This window comes from Astyanax mexicanus, chromosome 12 (assembly GCF_023375975.1).
Source record: "Astyanax mexicanus isolate ESR-SI-001 chromosome 12, AstMex3_surface, whole genome shotgun sequence".
Classification (NCBI taxonomy): Eukaryota; Metazoa; Chordata; class Actinopteri; order Characiformes; family Acestrorhamphidae; genus Astyanax; species Astyanax mexicanus.
Genome location: NC_064419.1, coordinates 6,652,816 through 6,666,823, shown reverse-complemented (window position 1 = coordinate 6,666,823; position 14,008 = coordinate 6,652,816). Strand labels below are relative to the sequence as shown.

General features: G+C 37.7%; 1 protein-coding gene across 2 annotated transcripts in view; it reads left to right on the top strand.

Moving 5' to 3' along the window:
• The window catches only part of tnni3k (TNNI3 interacting kinase), a 29,254-nt gene that overhangs the window by 868 nt on the left and 14,378 nt on the right, over nucleotides 1-14,008 (top strand). For both annotated transcript variants that reach the window (XM_022670230.2, XM_022670231.2), the window contains exons 2-16: nucleotides 676-784; nucleotides 1,142-1,227; nucleotides 1,430-1,527; nucleotides 2,213-2,323; nucleotides 3,354-3,452; nucleotides 3,771-3,909; nucleotides 6,165-6,309; nucleotides 7,099-7,203; nucleotides 7,331-7,425; nucleotides 7,988-8,137; nucleotides 9,085-9,171; nucleotides 9,331-9,387; nucleotides 10,647-10,739; nucleotides 10,875-10,932; nucleotides 11,193-11,387. In XM_022670230.2, coding sequence (XP_022525951.1) covers nucleotides 676-784; nucleotides 1,142-1,227; nucleotides 1,430-1,527; nucleotides 2,213-2,323; nucleotides 3,354-3,452; nucleotides 3,771-3,909; nucleotides 6,165-6,309; nucleotides 7,099-7,203; nucleotides 7,331-7,425; nucleotides 7,988-8,137; nucleotides 9,085-9,171; nucleotides 9,331-9,387; nucleotides 10,647-10,739; nucleotides 10,875-10,932; nucleotides 11,193-11,387 — 1,627 coding nt within the window. The remainder of the gene's footprint in view (nucleotides 1-675; nucleotides 785-1,141; nucleotides 1,228-1,429; nucleotides 1,528-2,212; nucleotides 2,324-3,353; nucleotides 3,453-3,770; nucleotides 3,910-6,164; nucleotides 6,310-7,098; nucleotides 7,204-7,330; nucleotides 7,426-7,987; nucleotides 8,138-9,084; nucleotides 9,172-9,330; nucleotides 9,388-10,646; nucleotides 10,740-10,874; nucleotides 10,933-11,192; nucleotides 11,388-14,008) is intronic.

Genomic DNA, 14,008 nt, shown 5'->3' with positions numbered 1-14,008 from the left:
AGTGTATATAAAACATATTCTGGTTTCTTTGACACTTTTTTTTATTCTGCATGTTCTGCTTTATAGCTTTAATGTCTTTAATATTACATTTACAATGTAAAACAAATTATAAAAAGAAAGAAACTTGTATAATGTGATGTGCTGTACATGAACCAGTTGATCTTTCATCATAACCTAATATATATATATATATATATATATATATATATATATATATATATATATATATATATATATATATATATATTTTTTTTTTTTAAATAAGATGTTTATTTAAGATAATCATCTGAATATGAGCTATGATGCTCAAACTACTGTACTTAAATACATTTTAGCATCATAAGCAGAAACTCACTGCATAACATCACACAGACTGTCCATTTCTATAAGATCAGATCTCCTCCAGAACCCTGCAGAGAAATGGATGAACGATACGATATATTGCGATATTCTTAAGCAAGGCAAAATATGGGAAAAATACATATATATATATATATATATAATCAGAGTAAACGAACATTTTCAATTTTATGCTATCAGAACAGTGGGATCAATTAAGCTGATTTTTGAAAATGAATGGAGTATTGCAAAACAAAATATTGCTATGCTTTGATATATCGTTTTTTTTTCTTACACCCCCCATGAACACTCTTCCTGTGCTGTTTTCCTCTGCAGACGAATGGAAGAAGAAAGTGAGCGAGTCGTACTCTGTGATCATCGAAAGGCTGGAGGATGATCTGAGGGTTAAAGATGAAGAGCTGGCTGAGCTGCAGCATGTGTTCAGGTGAGGATGAGGAGGAGATGGTATTTTATTTTCCTATTGCCCAGACAAATGTTGTGCAAATAGTTTAAGGGTTTAAAAGGGGTTGCACAGTAAAAAAAAAAAAAAGTTTTTTTTAAGATGGTTAATCTGTCAAATAACAAAAAGAATTGGTGGAGCTTTATGGACTGGTAGTAACATCAATGTGTTAATAAATTGTGACTAAAATGTGTTAATAAATTGGGTGAAAATTGGGAAAACTAATCATGAACCAAAATATGATGAGTTTTGTTTCATTGTTTATATACATTGTTTATATACATTGTTTATATAAAATGTGTTAATCTTACTTTCGCTTGTGATGGTTGGTGATATGCACAGCTCGGATGAAGCTTTTAATAAGGTGAACCTGAACTATCGCACAGAGAACGGTCTGTCGCTGCTGCACCTGTGCTGCATATGTGGAGGTAAGAGCTCAACATGAGAGGGTTGGTCTGGTTTGCACTGCTGTAATGACAATTAGTAAAGCAAATACAACATCTAGGTATAGTGAAGTGTTTACTAAAAAATAAACCTCACAGCACAGTACTGTATGTTCTTTATGTGTCGTTATGTGATTGATGCTGCTCTGGCTTCAATAAAACAAACACAGTTTCATTTCATGAACAGGAAATAAATCCCACATCAGGACGCTGATGCTGAAAGGGCTGCGTCCCTCCAGACTCACCAGGAATGGCTTCACTGCACTGCACCTCGCTACCTATAAGGTACACTTACCATCCAGCTGAGCTGTTTTTACGGCATTTACAGCTCTGAAAAAAAAAGAGATCACTTAAAATGATGAGTTTCTTTGATTTTACCACATTAAAAACCTCTGGAATATAATCAGGAAGAAGATGGATGATCACAAACCATCAAACCAAACTGAACTGCTTGAATTTTTGCTTAAGGTTATCCAAAAGCAGTGTGTAAGACTGGTGGAGGAGGACATGCCAAGATGCATGAAAACTGTGATTAAAAACCAGGGTTATTCCACTAAATATTGATTTTTGAACTTTATGAATATGAACTTGTTTTCTTTGCATTATTTGAGGTCTAAAAGCTCTGCATTGTTTTTGTTATTTCAGTCATTTCTCATTTTCCGCAAATAAATGCTCTAAATGACAATATTTTTATTTGGAATTTGAGAGAAATGTTGTCCGTAGTTTATAGCATAAAACAACAGTGTTCATTTTGCTCAAACATATTCCTATAAAAAGCAAAATCAGAAAAATCGATTCAGAAATTGAAGTGGTCTCTTAATTTTTCTCCAGAGCTGTATACTTTATATAGACATATATAATATAATATTGTGTATGTTATATATAACAAAATATAAATAAAATATTCAGCACCTGTCAAGTATAGATATCCCTCATTTATTGTCTCTCTCTCTCTCTGTCTGTTTCTCAGGACAGTGCTGAGCTGGTTACAGCACTGCTGCATGGTGGAGCTGATATCCAGCAGGTTGGGTATGGAGCTCTTACAGCCCTGCATGTGGCCACCATAGCAGGTCATCTGGAGGTAGGGACTAATAGAGATAAATATTACAATAACTACATATTCTATCTGTTTTGACTCATTTATATTAACTTAATACAAATCAACAGCCCACAGATACAGCTACAAACTACAAAAGTGTACAATAGACCCAACAATAAATGCTTAATTTGCCTACAAGTACAACCGTTCAACAAATATCACTCATTTGTATGTCTACAGTACACCAGGGCAGCCAAAACATTAGGTACACACAAAAACTCACCAGTGAGGCAGCCTATTATTGTGAATTAGTTTTACATTGAAGGACAGCCTTTAAAAGGGCCTTTTAATATAATATGAAACAATATCTGTCTTATTTGCAGCCGCAATTCCATGATAGTTCACTAAATATTGAATAAATTCAGCATGAGTACCGTTTATGACTAAGCAACGCGTAACACCATCAACATAGCGCTGAGAAGGGGTTAGACAGTCATGGTCCCGCCCCCGTAGTGAAAATCATTAATCTGATTGGTTAGACTTGCTTCGACTTTGCTAATAGATTCATTACTACACCCTTCTCAAAATCAGGAGAAGGGGCACGCAGACACATGGGGCAGAAGCCATTTTAAAAAGCTTTGATTGGTTAAAACCGCTGTCAGTCAGATAAGAGTCCTGTATCAACTAAAAAAACACAGACTAATGCTTTGAAATAGTTGCTGTTTTTTTTTTTATTTGAGTTAATTTATAAATTAAATTCTTACACTTACAATAGCTATGAAATACATTTCCTGCTTAAAAATTATGTAATTATTTACATGCATTTATTGTCACCTCTTCTCTGAAGGGTTAGAAGGGCCTCACTGCACACCACTGAAAATATTTCAATAACACATGCTTTACATAAACTGCAAAATACATTTTTCAGAAGTTTGAAGGTAAAGACATACTTTTTAAAAATTGAAGGAAGTTTTTAATTAATGATTTTATCTGATTCTCTCACAATAAACATATCATCTCATGCATGCCATTTCTTTGTGAATAAGGTCGAGTGTTTGTTGTGTTTCTAAAGGCTGTTGACATTCTCCTGCAACATGGGGCTTATGTTAACATCCAGGATGCTGTGTTCTTCACCCCTCTGCACATAGCAGCCTACTTCGGCCACGAGCAGGTTAGTGCATAATATAAGGGTGGGCGATATGACAGTATAACCTCATTAAAGGGTGGGTGGTATTACAGAATTGTATCATATTGTGATACATTTTGATATTTTAATATACAGTATACTTTAAATAAAATATATTTGATGTTGCCAGTGTATGTGTGTTTCAAATATATGTTAAAGCACTAGAATTATTATGTGTTTCTTTTTAAGTAGTCAAAGGTGAAATATGAAGCTGTTTTCCATGTCTTCTATTAAAGCACTCAATTACCAGCCTGATATTTTATTTTATGTGATGCACCTGTATTTCTCTTATTGTGAGCACAGGTGTGTAAGCTGCTGCTGAAATTTGGTGCGGATGTGAACGTGAGCGGGGAGGTGGGTGACCGTCCGCTTCACCTGGCCGCCGCAAAAGGGTTCCTGGGCATCATCCGGCTGCTGATGGAAGAGGGAGGCAAAACTGATGGTAAAAACATTTATAAACACAATGTCTCTGAACCTGTAAACTGAAGATGTTCCACCACCCAAATAACATCTGGACAACTGTGCAGAAATTGGCCAGTAAAAATACATGATACATAAAACATACTGGATACAATGAATAAATGTTTCTAATAGAGTGAAAGTATAATGTAGGGGTTTCTACTAAAGTGGCCTCTGTGTGCAAGTATAAGGCAGTAGGTGTTTCTGATAAAATGGCCACTCAGTGGAGGTGTAAGCCAGTAGGTGTTTCTAATAAAGTGGCCAATGAGGGAAAGTATAAGGCAGTAAATGTTTCTAATAAAGTGGCCAGTGAGTGGAGATTTACGGCAGTAGGTGTTTCTATTAAAGTGGCGAGTCAGTAAAAGTATAAAATAACAGGTGTTTCCGATAAAGTGGCCAGAGAGTGAACGTATATGGGAGGATGTTTCTAATAAAGTGGCCAGTACATTAAAGTATAAGATAGGTGTTTCTAATAAGTGGTCAGTGAGTGTAGGTATAAGGCGGTAGGTGTTTCTAATAAAGTGGCCACTGAATTGAAGTATAAGGCAGTAGGTGTTTCTAATAAAGTGGCCAGTGAGTGTAGGTATAAGGCAGTAGGTGTTTCTAATAAAGTGGCCAATAAGTGGAAGTATAAGGCAGTAGGTGTTCCTAATAAAGTGGCCAGTACATTAAAGTATAAGATAGGTGTTTCTAATAAAGTGGCCACTGAGTTGAAGTATAAGGCAGTAGGTGTTTCTAATAAAGTGGCCAGTGAGTGGAAGTATAGGGCAGTAGGTGTTTCTAATAAAGTGACCAGCCAGTCATAGTATTTGATAGGGCTTTCTAATAAATTGGCCGGTTAGTTTAAGTACAAGTTAGGTGTTTCTTATAAAGTGGCCAGTGAGTGAAATTATAAGGAACTGTATGTGTTTCTAATGAAATGGCATAATACGTTTCTAATAAAGTGGCCAGTGAGTGAAATTATAAGGTACTGTATGTGTTTCTAATGAAATGGCGTAATACGTTTCTAATAAAGTGGCCAGTGAGTGAAATTATAAGGTACTGTATGTGTTTCTAATGAAATGGCATAATACGTTTCTAATAAAGTGGCCAGTGAGTGTGTGTATTCATCACTGAGACATGTTGTTATTGCAATAATGGCCAGTAAAGACTTCCTGAACATCATCAGGCTGCTAATGGAGGAGGGTGACAAAATGGATGGTAAAAAAAAAAAAAAAAACTCTGAACCTGATCAAATATCCATCCCTCCCTCGGCCTGCCTCGCCTCGCATCGCCTCGCTCTCTCCGGAAGTGTTATCTGAGCCAGCTGGCCCTCAAATATCATCTGTAAAACAGAAACTGTTCCAAAACTCAATACTGCTGTAGCTACAAGACTGATCTGAGCAGATATTGGCTTAAACCGCGGGGATTGGATTCACAGGAAGCTGTTAGTGGGGCTGTGTCTCCTCTGTGGACAGTAAGTGCTCACTCAGGACATCTTGGCCTGTGTCCCAGGACTGAGATCGGAGTAGTCCTGTAGCCAAGCTTGATTTCCTTTAATCACACTTAATGAATTTTCAATACATATGAGAGTCTTTCTTATCATAAAAAGTTTCCCAATATGCAGGGTAGGTGTTTCTGATTAAGTGGCCAGGTTGTGGAAGTATATGGTGTGTGTTCTTAATAAAGTGGCCAATAAATTGATGTAGAAAGCAGGGTAGAGGTGTTTCTAATGAAGTGGTCAGTAAAAGAAGTATGAAATAGGTGATTCCAATAGTGGCCAGTAAGTGGACATATTAGGCAGTTGGTGTTTCTATTAAAGTGGCCAGTTTGTGGAAATATAAGGCGCATGTTCCTAATAAAGTGGCCATAAGTTGATGTAGAAAGCATGGTAAGGTATTTCTAATTAAGTGGCCAGTTAGTAGAATGAGTATTAAGTATGGGTTTCTAATAAAGTGGCCAGTTTTTGGAAGTATAAGGTGTGTGTATTTAATAAAGTGGCCAGTAAGTAAAAGGAAGTATAAGGTGTTTCTGTTAAAGTGGCCAGCAAATAAAAGTTGTATTGTATGAGTTTCTAATAAAGTGGCCACTTAGCAATTAAGTATTAATATTAATATTCTTATTAATGATAACATCTTTTATATGTCTCTTTACAATGAATAAATAGTAGATTGTTTTTTAAACAGTGTGTGTCAATGATGGTCAACCTTTTGGTCTGTCAATGTTTTTCTGATTACTGTTTATCTCCTTTTTGGAAAGTAAATGCTCAGGATAACGAGGACCACGTGCCGCTGCATTTCTGTGCCCGTTTTGGCCACCAGGACATTGTGCACTTCCTGCTGCAGGGGAACTTCGATGTCCAGCCACATTCAGTCAACATCTACGGAGACACACCTCTCCATCTGTGAGTTTAGAAGGAAAGCAGGATTTCTCTGCTTGTTCTTTTATCATGCGATATTCTATTTATTTGACATTTATTTGTGTGTGTAATGAGCGTGGGTTCGTGTGCAACGTGCATGGCACTCCTGCATGGCTAAGGTAACATTGGGCGGCTGAATGTTGACTGCTGTCAGGGATTTAATCAGTCAGTGGCACATCTTTATATTCTAGCGCCTGGATAGAAACACGCCAGACAGCTTTGCCATTAAGCTGTCGGCGCTCAGAGGGAGCAAGATTGGCCTTGCTCCCTCTGGGTGGGTAGATGGCGCTGTCTCCCCACATTACTCTTAGGGTGATGTTCCTAGTTCCTAGGTGTCTGTGAGCTGATGTGCCGCTCAAAAAGAAGTGGTGGATGACTTCACATGTATCGGAGGAAGCATGTGTTAGTCTTCACCCTCCTGGTGTGTTGGGGCATTACTAGTGATAGGGGGGGTCCTAAAGAGTGGGTTGGGTAATTGGCCGTGTAAATTAGGGAGAAAATAGAAAAATTAAAAATATGTGTATATTAAAAAAAGAAACACGCCAGAGATTTACCTGAATACATCTCGCTTTGCCCATTGGCGTAAATATATTCTCAAACTTGGACGCAATTTTAAAGGTGCGGGCACAAGGTGTGAAAATGTTGACTGGGTGAAAGATAGCAACGAGCATCACAATGCGCCTTGTGCAGATTTTATGATAGGGCCAAGAGTGTTGGATAACCCAGCTTTAGCATGGCGATACACTGGTTATAATGGGATATGTTCTTGTACAGGGCTTGCTATAATGGAAAGTTTGAGGTGGTGAAGGAACTGCTGCAGCTCACAGGAACTGACAGCCTATCCAAAGAGAACATCTTCAGTGAGACAGCTTTTCACAGGTGAGTCATTGATCTCTCAACCAGGCTCTTCCCCAAAGACTAAACCTGAAGGGTATATTGGTTTAAAATAAAGTATTAAGCTTATACTATAGAATGACTGCCTCTAACGTTCTATCTCTCTCTGCAGTGCCTGCACATATGGCAAGGACTTGGACATGGTAAAGTTTCTAATCAGCCAGAACGCAATGAGTATAAATCATCAGGGCCGAGATGGGCACACAGGTAAATATTATATGTACCATAGCAAGAATTTACAGTTCAGTTTAGGCTATATGCTAAATTGCTGTATGTTGGTTCGAATCCTGGTTATGCAGCTCGCCATCAGCTGCCGGAGCCCTGAGAAAGCACAACGGGCCTTGCTCTCTCTGGGTGAGCTGATTACGCTCTTTCCCTTCATTACTCCAAGGGTGATGTCGATCAGCACAAGGCATCCGTGAGCTGATGTATCGGAACCAAGTCGCTGTGCTTTCCTCCGAGTTCAGTGGGATTCTACTCGGCAATGCTGCATCAGCAGCAGTTTAAAAAGAGATGGTGGCTGACTTCACATGACATGTGCTTGTGTTGTGGCATCAATAGTGCTGGGGGATATACAGTTGGAAAGAAAAAATGGGAGAAATAAAATTAAATATATTAAATAAATGAAAAAACAGCTAAATGTTTTACTCATGTAGTATTGTATTGTATTGTATTTTAATTTAATACATGTTAGTTTTTATTGACATGACTGATTAAACTCCACCCACTGCTCTGGATGTATTATTTTTGTTATTCTGTAACGTGATAGGTTTGCACAGTGCCTGCTTTCATGGGCACATCCGCCTGGTTCAGTTCCTGTTGGACAATGGGGCGGATATGAACCTGGTAGCGTGTGACCCCAGCCGCTCAAGTGGGGAGAAAGAGGAGCAGACCTGCCTCATGTGGGCCTACGAGAAAGGTCAGCTTTAAAGTTCAGTCTAGGTTGAGTGGAAGGTCATGACATGGGATGGAATCAGTAATGTATTGTCACATGGACATCAGGAAAATGTGATGTATGTAATTCCTGTAGAAATGACTGAGATGGGAGTGACTACTCGATTTATACACTGAGGTCACCTTCTAAAAACGTGATAAAATTAAGTTTTTCTAAACCATTTATAGTAATAATTATTTTTTAAGTGTTCAAAATAGCAGCTATGTGTTCATAACACATATGTAGGTTATAGATTATGCTGCACAATGACTCATTTAAAGCTCCGGAAGTCTTGTGCCTCTAAAAAAATCCTTTAGACTGTCTTGTATATTATAGATTTACCACAGACCACAGATATAGGCTTGTATCTGTGCCATACACAAGACAACTACAGGCCTCCTCGAGCTTCTCTGTACTTTAGAAAACTTGATTTCTACTGTATTTGACCAGTACAGTACCAGTATACCTACATTTTGATTCACTCAGCATAATCTGAGGTCAGTTTTACAGCTCGTTTTAAGAAGATAAAAATCTCCGGAACCTTTTGTCTAATTTAATGTTTAGTTGAATGTTAAGTGAGCATCTATGAAGCACCTGTAATGGAACAACCAAAATATATAGATACCTAATTAAATGCTGTCCTTTACTGCAAACACATTTCGTTTATATTAATTTCTCTGCACTAAGTTGACTTCATTCCATTTGTAAGTGGTTTAATTCACTTGGGTTACAGGTTTTATTGGTTTTGCTTCTTTTTGTCTTAATTTTGACTTTCTGTAAAGCTGATTTTGAAAAGACAGTATTAAAAACGGCAGTACAAATGAGGGAAATTTGATATAATGTGTTTTAAAAATTGTGTGTTGTACATTTATTGGGGAGCAGTAGTCTAAATTCACTGTGTGCTGGTATTGCATGTGTTTTGCTCTCTGTAGGTCATGATGCCATCGTGACCCTGCTGAAACATTACAAGCGACCCCAGGAAGATTCACCCTGCAATGAGTATTCCCAGCCAGGAGGGGGTGTGATTATACTCATCATTTACCACCTTTAGCTGCAGTGCTGCTTTATAGTCTGTACTGCATTTAGGATTACAGGACATACAGTACACATACACATACAGTAACATAACTGAACACTATACTATACTGTGCTCATACTCAGACTGTTTGTAATTATAGATGGATCTTATGTTTCTGTCCCATCTCCACTGGGAAAGATCAAAAGCATGACCAAAGGTAACACACACACACACTCACACACACTCACACACTGAAACTATTCACTAGGAACTCATAGTTGCTATGACACTGTTTTTTCTGTGTCCAATTACAAAATCCCTTATGACCATGTTTCAAAAACCTCTCCAGACTGTTTTTCTTCAAGTATTACTCTCATTTTTTAATAAAAAAAGATGTTTGATGCTTGGGACGTTAAATTGTCTTAAGTATAGACATCATATCTACTATTTCCTATGATTAGACTGTGTGCTAAATGAGTATTTTAAATAATTACAGTGTTGTAAAAAATTGTTCCCTTAAAGATGTATTTTGTTTTTGCTTCTTTAATATCAGACACAGATAGCCTGAGTAAATACAAATATCAGTTACTAATTAATGATTTTATTTATTAAGAGACAAAAAACTATCCAAACCAGGTCTGATTACAACCAGACCTGTATAATCAAGAAACCACTTTATTAGAACCTGTCTGACAACATAGAGCACAATAAAAATGTCAAAAAGCAACAAATTATGCCCAGATTTGAAGAAATTTAAGAATAGATGAGAAAACAATCAGCCTGGAAAAGGCTGCAAGGTCATTTGTAAGGCTTTGGGACTCCAGAGAACCAGAGTGAGAGCTATTATTTACAAATAGAGAAAACATGGAACAGTGGTGAACCTTCCCAGGAGTGACAAGCCTACCGGAATTACTCCAAAAGGGCATGGACAACTCATCCAGGAGGTCACAAAGATAGATGGATGGATGGATGGATGGATGGATGGGAGATATGGGAGAGATGGGAGAGATATGGATATCTATAGATAAGCATTGATGTTCAGTATCAGCTGACATGACTCTAAGGTCATTATGCTCAATGTTGAGCATTGCTGAGTGATGGAGCTCTATTCAGTATTTTTGGGATGAGTTGAAGTGGCAGAACAAGTCATTTACCATCATAATCAGACTTCACTGATGGTCTTGTTTTGTTGTGGGGCTGCATACAATCAAATCCTCCCCACAGCACTGATCCATCAATTAGTGAAAAGGTTTTCAAAAAGAAAAAAAAAGAAAAATATGTCAGTAGTCATGTACTGTATATGGATATGTTAAGCCCTTAGAAAAACTTAGAACATCTCATGAGAAACTCATTAAAACCCTAAGAATAGTTTTACAGATTGCAGATCAGTCCTATCATATTAATTTATTAGCCAACAACAAGCAAAAATGACCTCAGATCAGCTAATTTAATAAACACATCTCTCTTCTTTCACAGAAAAGGCGGACATCCTACTCCTGAGAGCGAGCCTCCCATCCAACTTCCAGCTTCAGCTCTCAGAGCTGGAGTTTAATGAGATTATCGGCTCAGGTGTGTTTAATATCATCATCCCCAATATCATCATCATCATTGAAGATCAGTCCTGGTCTTCTCATAAACCTCTGTTTATTAGTAGTCATTTTAACGTTTCTCTGTAAAAATATTTCTCCATTTATGCATTTGCAGGTTCTTTTGGGAAGGTCTACAAAGGAAAGTGTCGCAACAAGATTGTAGCAATCAAAAGGTGAGGATCTAAATGTAGTCAGATCAGTTGTCTTTTATAAAATGTCTACATAACATTATGTGCATGGTTCTTTACAAAACATATGTATACTGAGTCATATTAGTGTAAAATCATGTAATATTACTCAACCACATCAATCCACATCATTCTCTTACTTCCGATGCTGCTTCTGGATTTCTCAGCTTGTCCAGAAATGCACGTGCAAAGCATGTCCTTGTCCCAAATCAAAAATTACACCTCTCAACTCCCACCTCCCACAGGTATCGTGCCAACACCTACTGCTCCAAGTCCGACACGGACATGTTCTGCCGAGAGGTGTCCATCCTGTGTCGGCTCAACCACCCCTGTGTCATCCAGTTTGTGGGGGCGTGTCTAGATGACCCGAGCCAGTTTGCTATAGTAACACAGTACGTCTCCGGAGGATCCCTGTTCTCTCTACTACACGAGCAGAAGAGGTGAGACCAGCTTTATTTCACACGATTATAGTATAAACACTCACGTAAAGAGCTTTTTGGTGTTATAAAATAAAATAAAAGCACTTTTTTATAAGCAGTGTAGTTTAAAATCCTCCCATATTATAGGACGCATTATGCGACACTAGTAAGGAACAGGGGTGTCGCCATGTTTTCCTTCTAATTCAGCAGGTCTCGCCGCTGGGTGCTTGGGGTGGGGGGGGGGGGGGGGGTAACTAAGCTAAGTAAAGCTGAGCTAAGTAAACAAAACTAATTTCAAAACTAATTTTCAAAAAAAAAAAAAACAACAACATTCTTTTAAAGTCAAACGAGCTGGATATAAATCCACACAGATTTCTCTCCTGAAAACTGTTTATTTGGGTGAGTGAAGCGCTTCCGTTTATTTACAGTAAGCTTAGTTTTCCAGTTTTACACTAAGTTTGGGTGACGCAGCATTATAATAAATTAGCATTAGCACTTAACCACTAGCAGTGAAGCTAGCAGCTAGTAAATGCTGCCCCACAGTGCTACACCAAGAAACCCTGAGTGTTCTGGTAAGCCAAGGTGATATTAGCTAGTGGTTCAGTCCACATAGCTTGTTTTTACACAGTAAGTGTTCAGACTACAGTCCAATATACTCACCTGTACTCGGCAAAAGACCTACTGTTAAGTGGCTAGTGCTAATGCTGCTCCAGCTGTGCTAGCCAGGTTTAGCAGCAGGCTACATTATGATAACACGCACGTCTGAGTGGCCAAAGAGGTAGCGCTTAAAGCGGGTAGCGGCTAATGCTAATACTGCTCCAGCCTTGTTGCTGGAGAACTAAACTGAAACTCCTGTATAACTCTGTACTTTATCAGAGTGGCTTCACTGCTCCTTAATACCTGACTGATAAAATACATACATAAGACACACTTGATTATAATAGCACTGCTGATTTTGAAAAATTCAATGATTTAAAGTGTTCCTTATAGTGCAAAAAATATGGTATTTTTTTTTTGTCTTGAAATTTGTGCACAAGTTGAAATTAAAAAAAATCAGTTAGCACTTCAGTATATTATTTACGATTATTAAAAAAAAAAGTTGGCCATGGCAACCAGGTTTTATACAGTATTAATAAAACATTAATTTATATTATTGAACACTAGGAGTGTAATGAGACTGATCTCACGAGAAAAGATGAGACACATTATTGACATTGGGTTTACAGTAACGAGGCGATATTAAGAGCTGAAATACATGATTGAAAATATTTTATTAATTTATTTCCATCAATTACAGCAAGTTTTCCAGTTCCTGAAGCAACAAAGCAGCCCCAGATCTTAACACTACCACCACCATGTTTAATTTTTTACATAGGGCCAGATTTTATCTAGATAGCATTTTTCACTTAATAAATGAAATTATCATTTAAACACTGTTTTATATATATATTTTTTTTGATAGTAAAGTTTGTTTGATAATGTCAGAGTTGACCCAGGCAGAGAGACGAGGAGGCGGACGTATACACAGGTAGGGCGAAATTTATAAAATAAATATAAATAAACAAGTAAACAAGAAACAAAGAAAAACAAGAAACAGAGGCGAGCTAAAACTAACAAACAAACAAGAGGTACTAAAGATAAACAAACGGGGAGACTATAAAACTAGGCAGGATAAACTAAAACATGGCAAGGGAATAAACTAGGGAAAACACAGGGAACTAGAAAATAACAGAATAAACAGGAAGATAAATATAAACTACAAACAAATAGGGAGGCTGACAAAAACAAACGAGGAGAACAATAAGGAACTAAACTAGATAGATAATAACTAACAAACAAAGCGGGAGTAGATAAACAAAGAAATAAACGAGGAACTGAATAAATACAAAACTAAACAAGGCAGAGATGTGTAAATATAGGGAATAAACTACTAAAAGACTAAACACTAGGGGACTAGGCAACACAGAAATAAACTAATAACTAAAGCTAGACAGGGCAAGGGAGTAGACAAGAAACTAAACAGAGCTAAGAACTTAAACAGGGAATAACTACTAAACTAGGAACAAAATAACAAGGGAAGAGAGTTAAAGGCTACGAGGAACAAGGAAACACTGAGAAACTATGAAACGCAGAGAAAGAGACAAACAACAGGAGACAGTGCAAAGACCGACAGAGGACAAGTGACAGAGGAAGTCTATTTAACTAAAACAGGAAACACACTGGGAGTGGAAACACCTGGGGAAGGGGTGGAGCTACAAATGAGACATGAGGTAATGGAAAATCACAGGCAGAACACAGGGGCACGGGTCACGTGGGACAACACAGGCACGAGGACAGACAGGAAACAGGGCCAGGACCTTACAATAATCTAAAAAAAATTGTAAATATGATAAATCTGTAAGCGGCAAATACATTTTTTTCACAGCATTGAAACTGCACGTTAAAAGACATATGAATCAAAATAGGAATTCAGAGCTTATTCAGAGTTTTATGCAGTTTATGCAGTATTTTAATATCTGTAGTGAGTCTGACCCTGCTGGGATGCTCCTCTCTCAGCTCTCAGAGTTTATCTGAGCCCTCCATTGATCTGTTTAAACTGTAATGATGTCTGGGAGCATTGATCTGTGTGAGCTTAGGTGTGC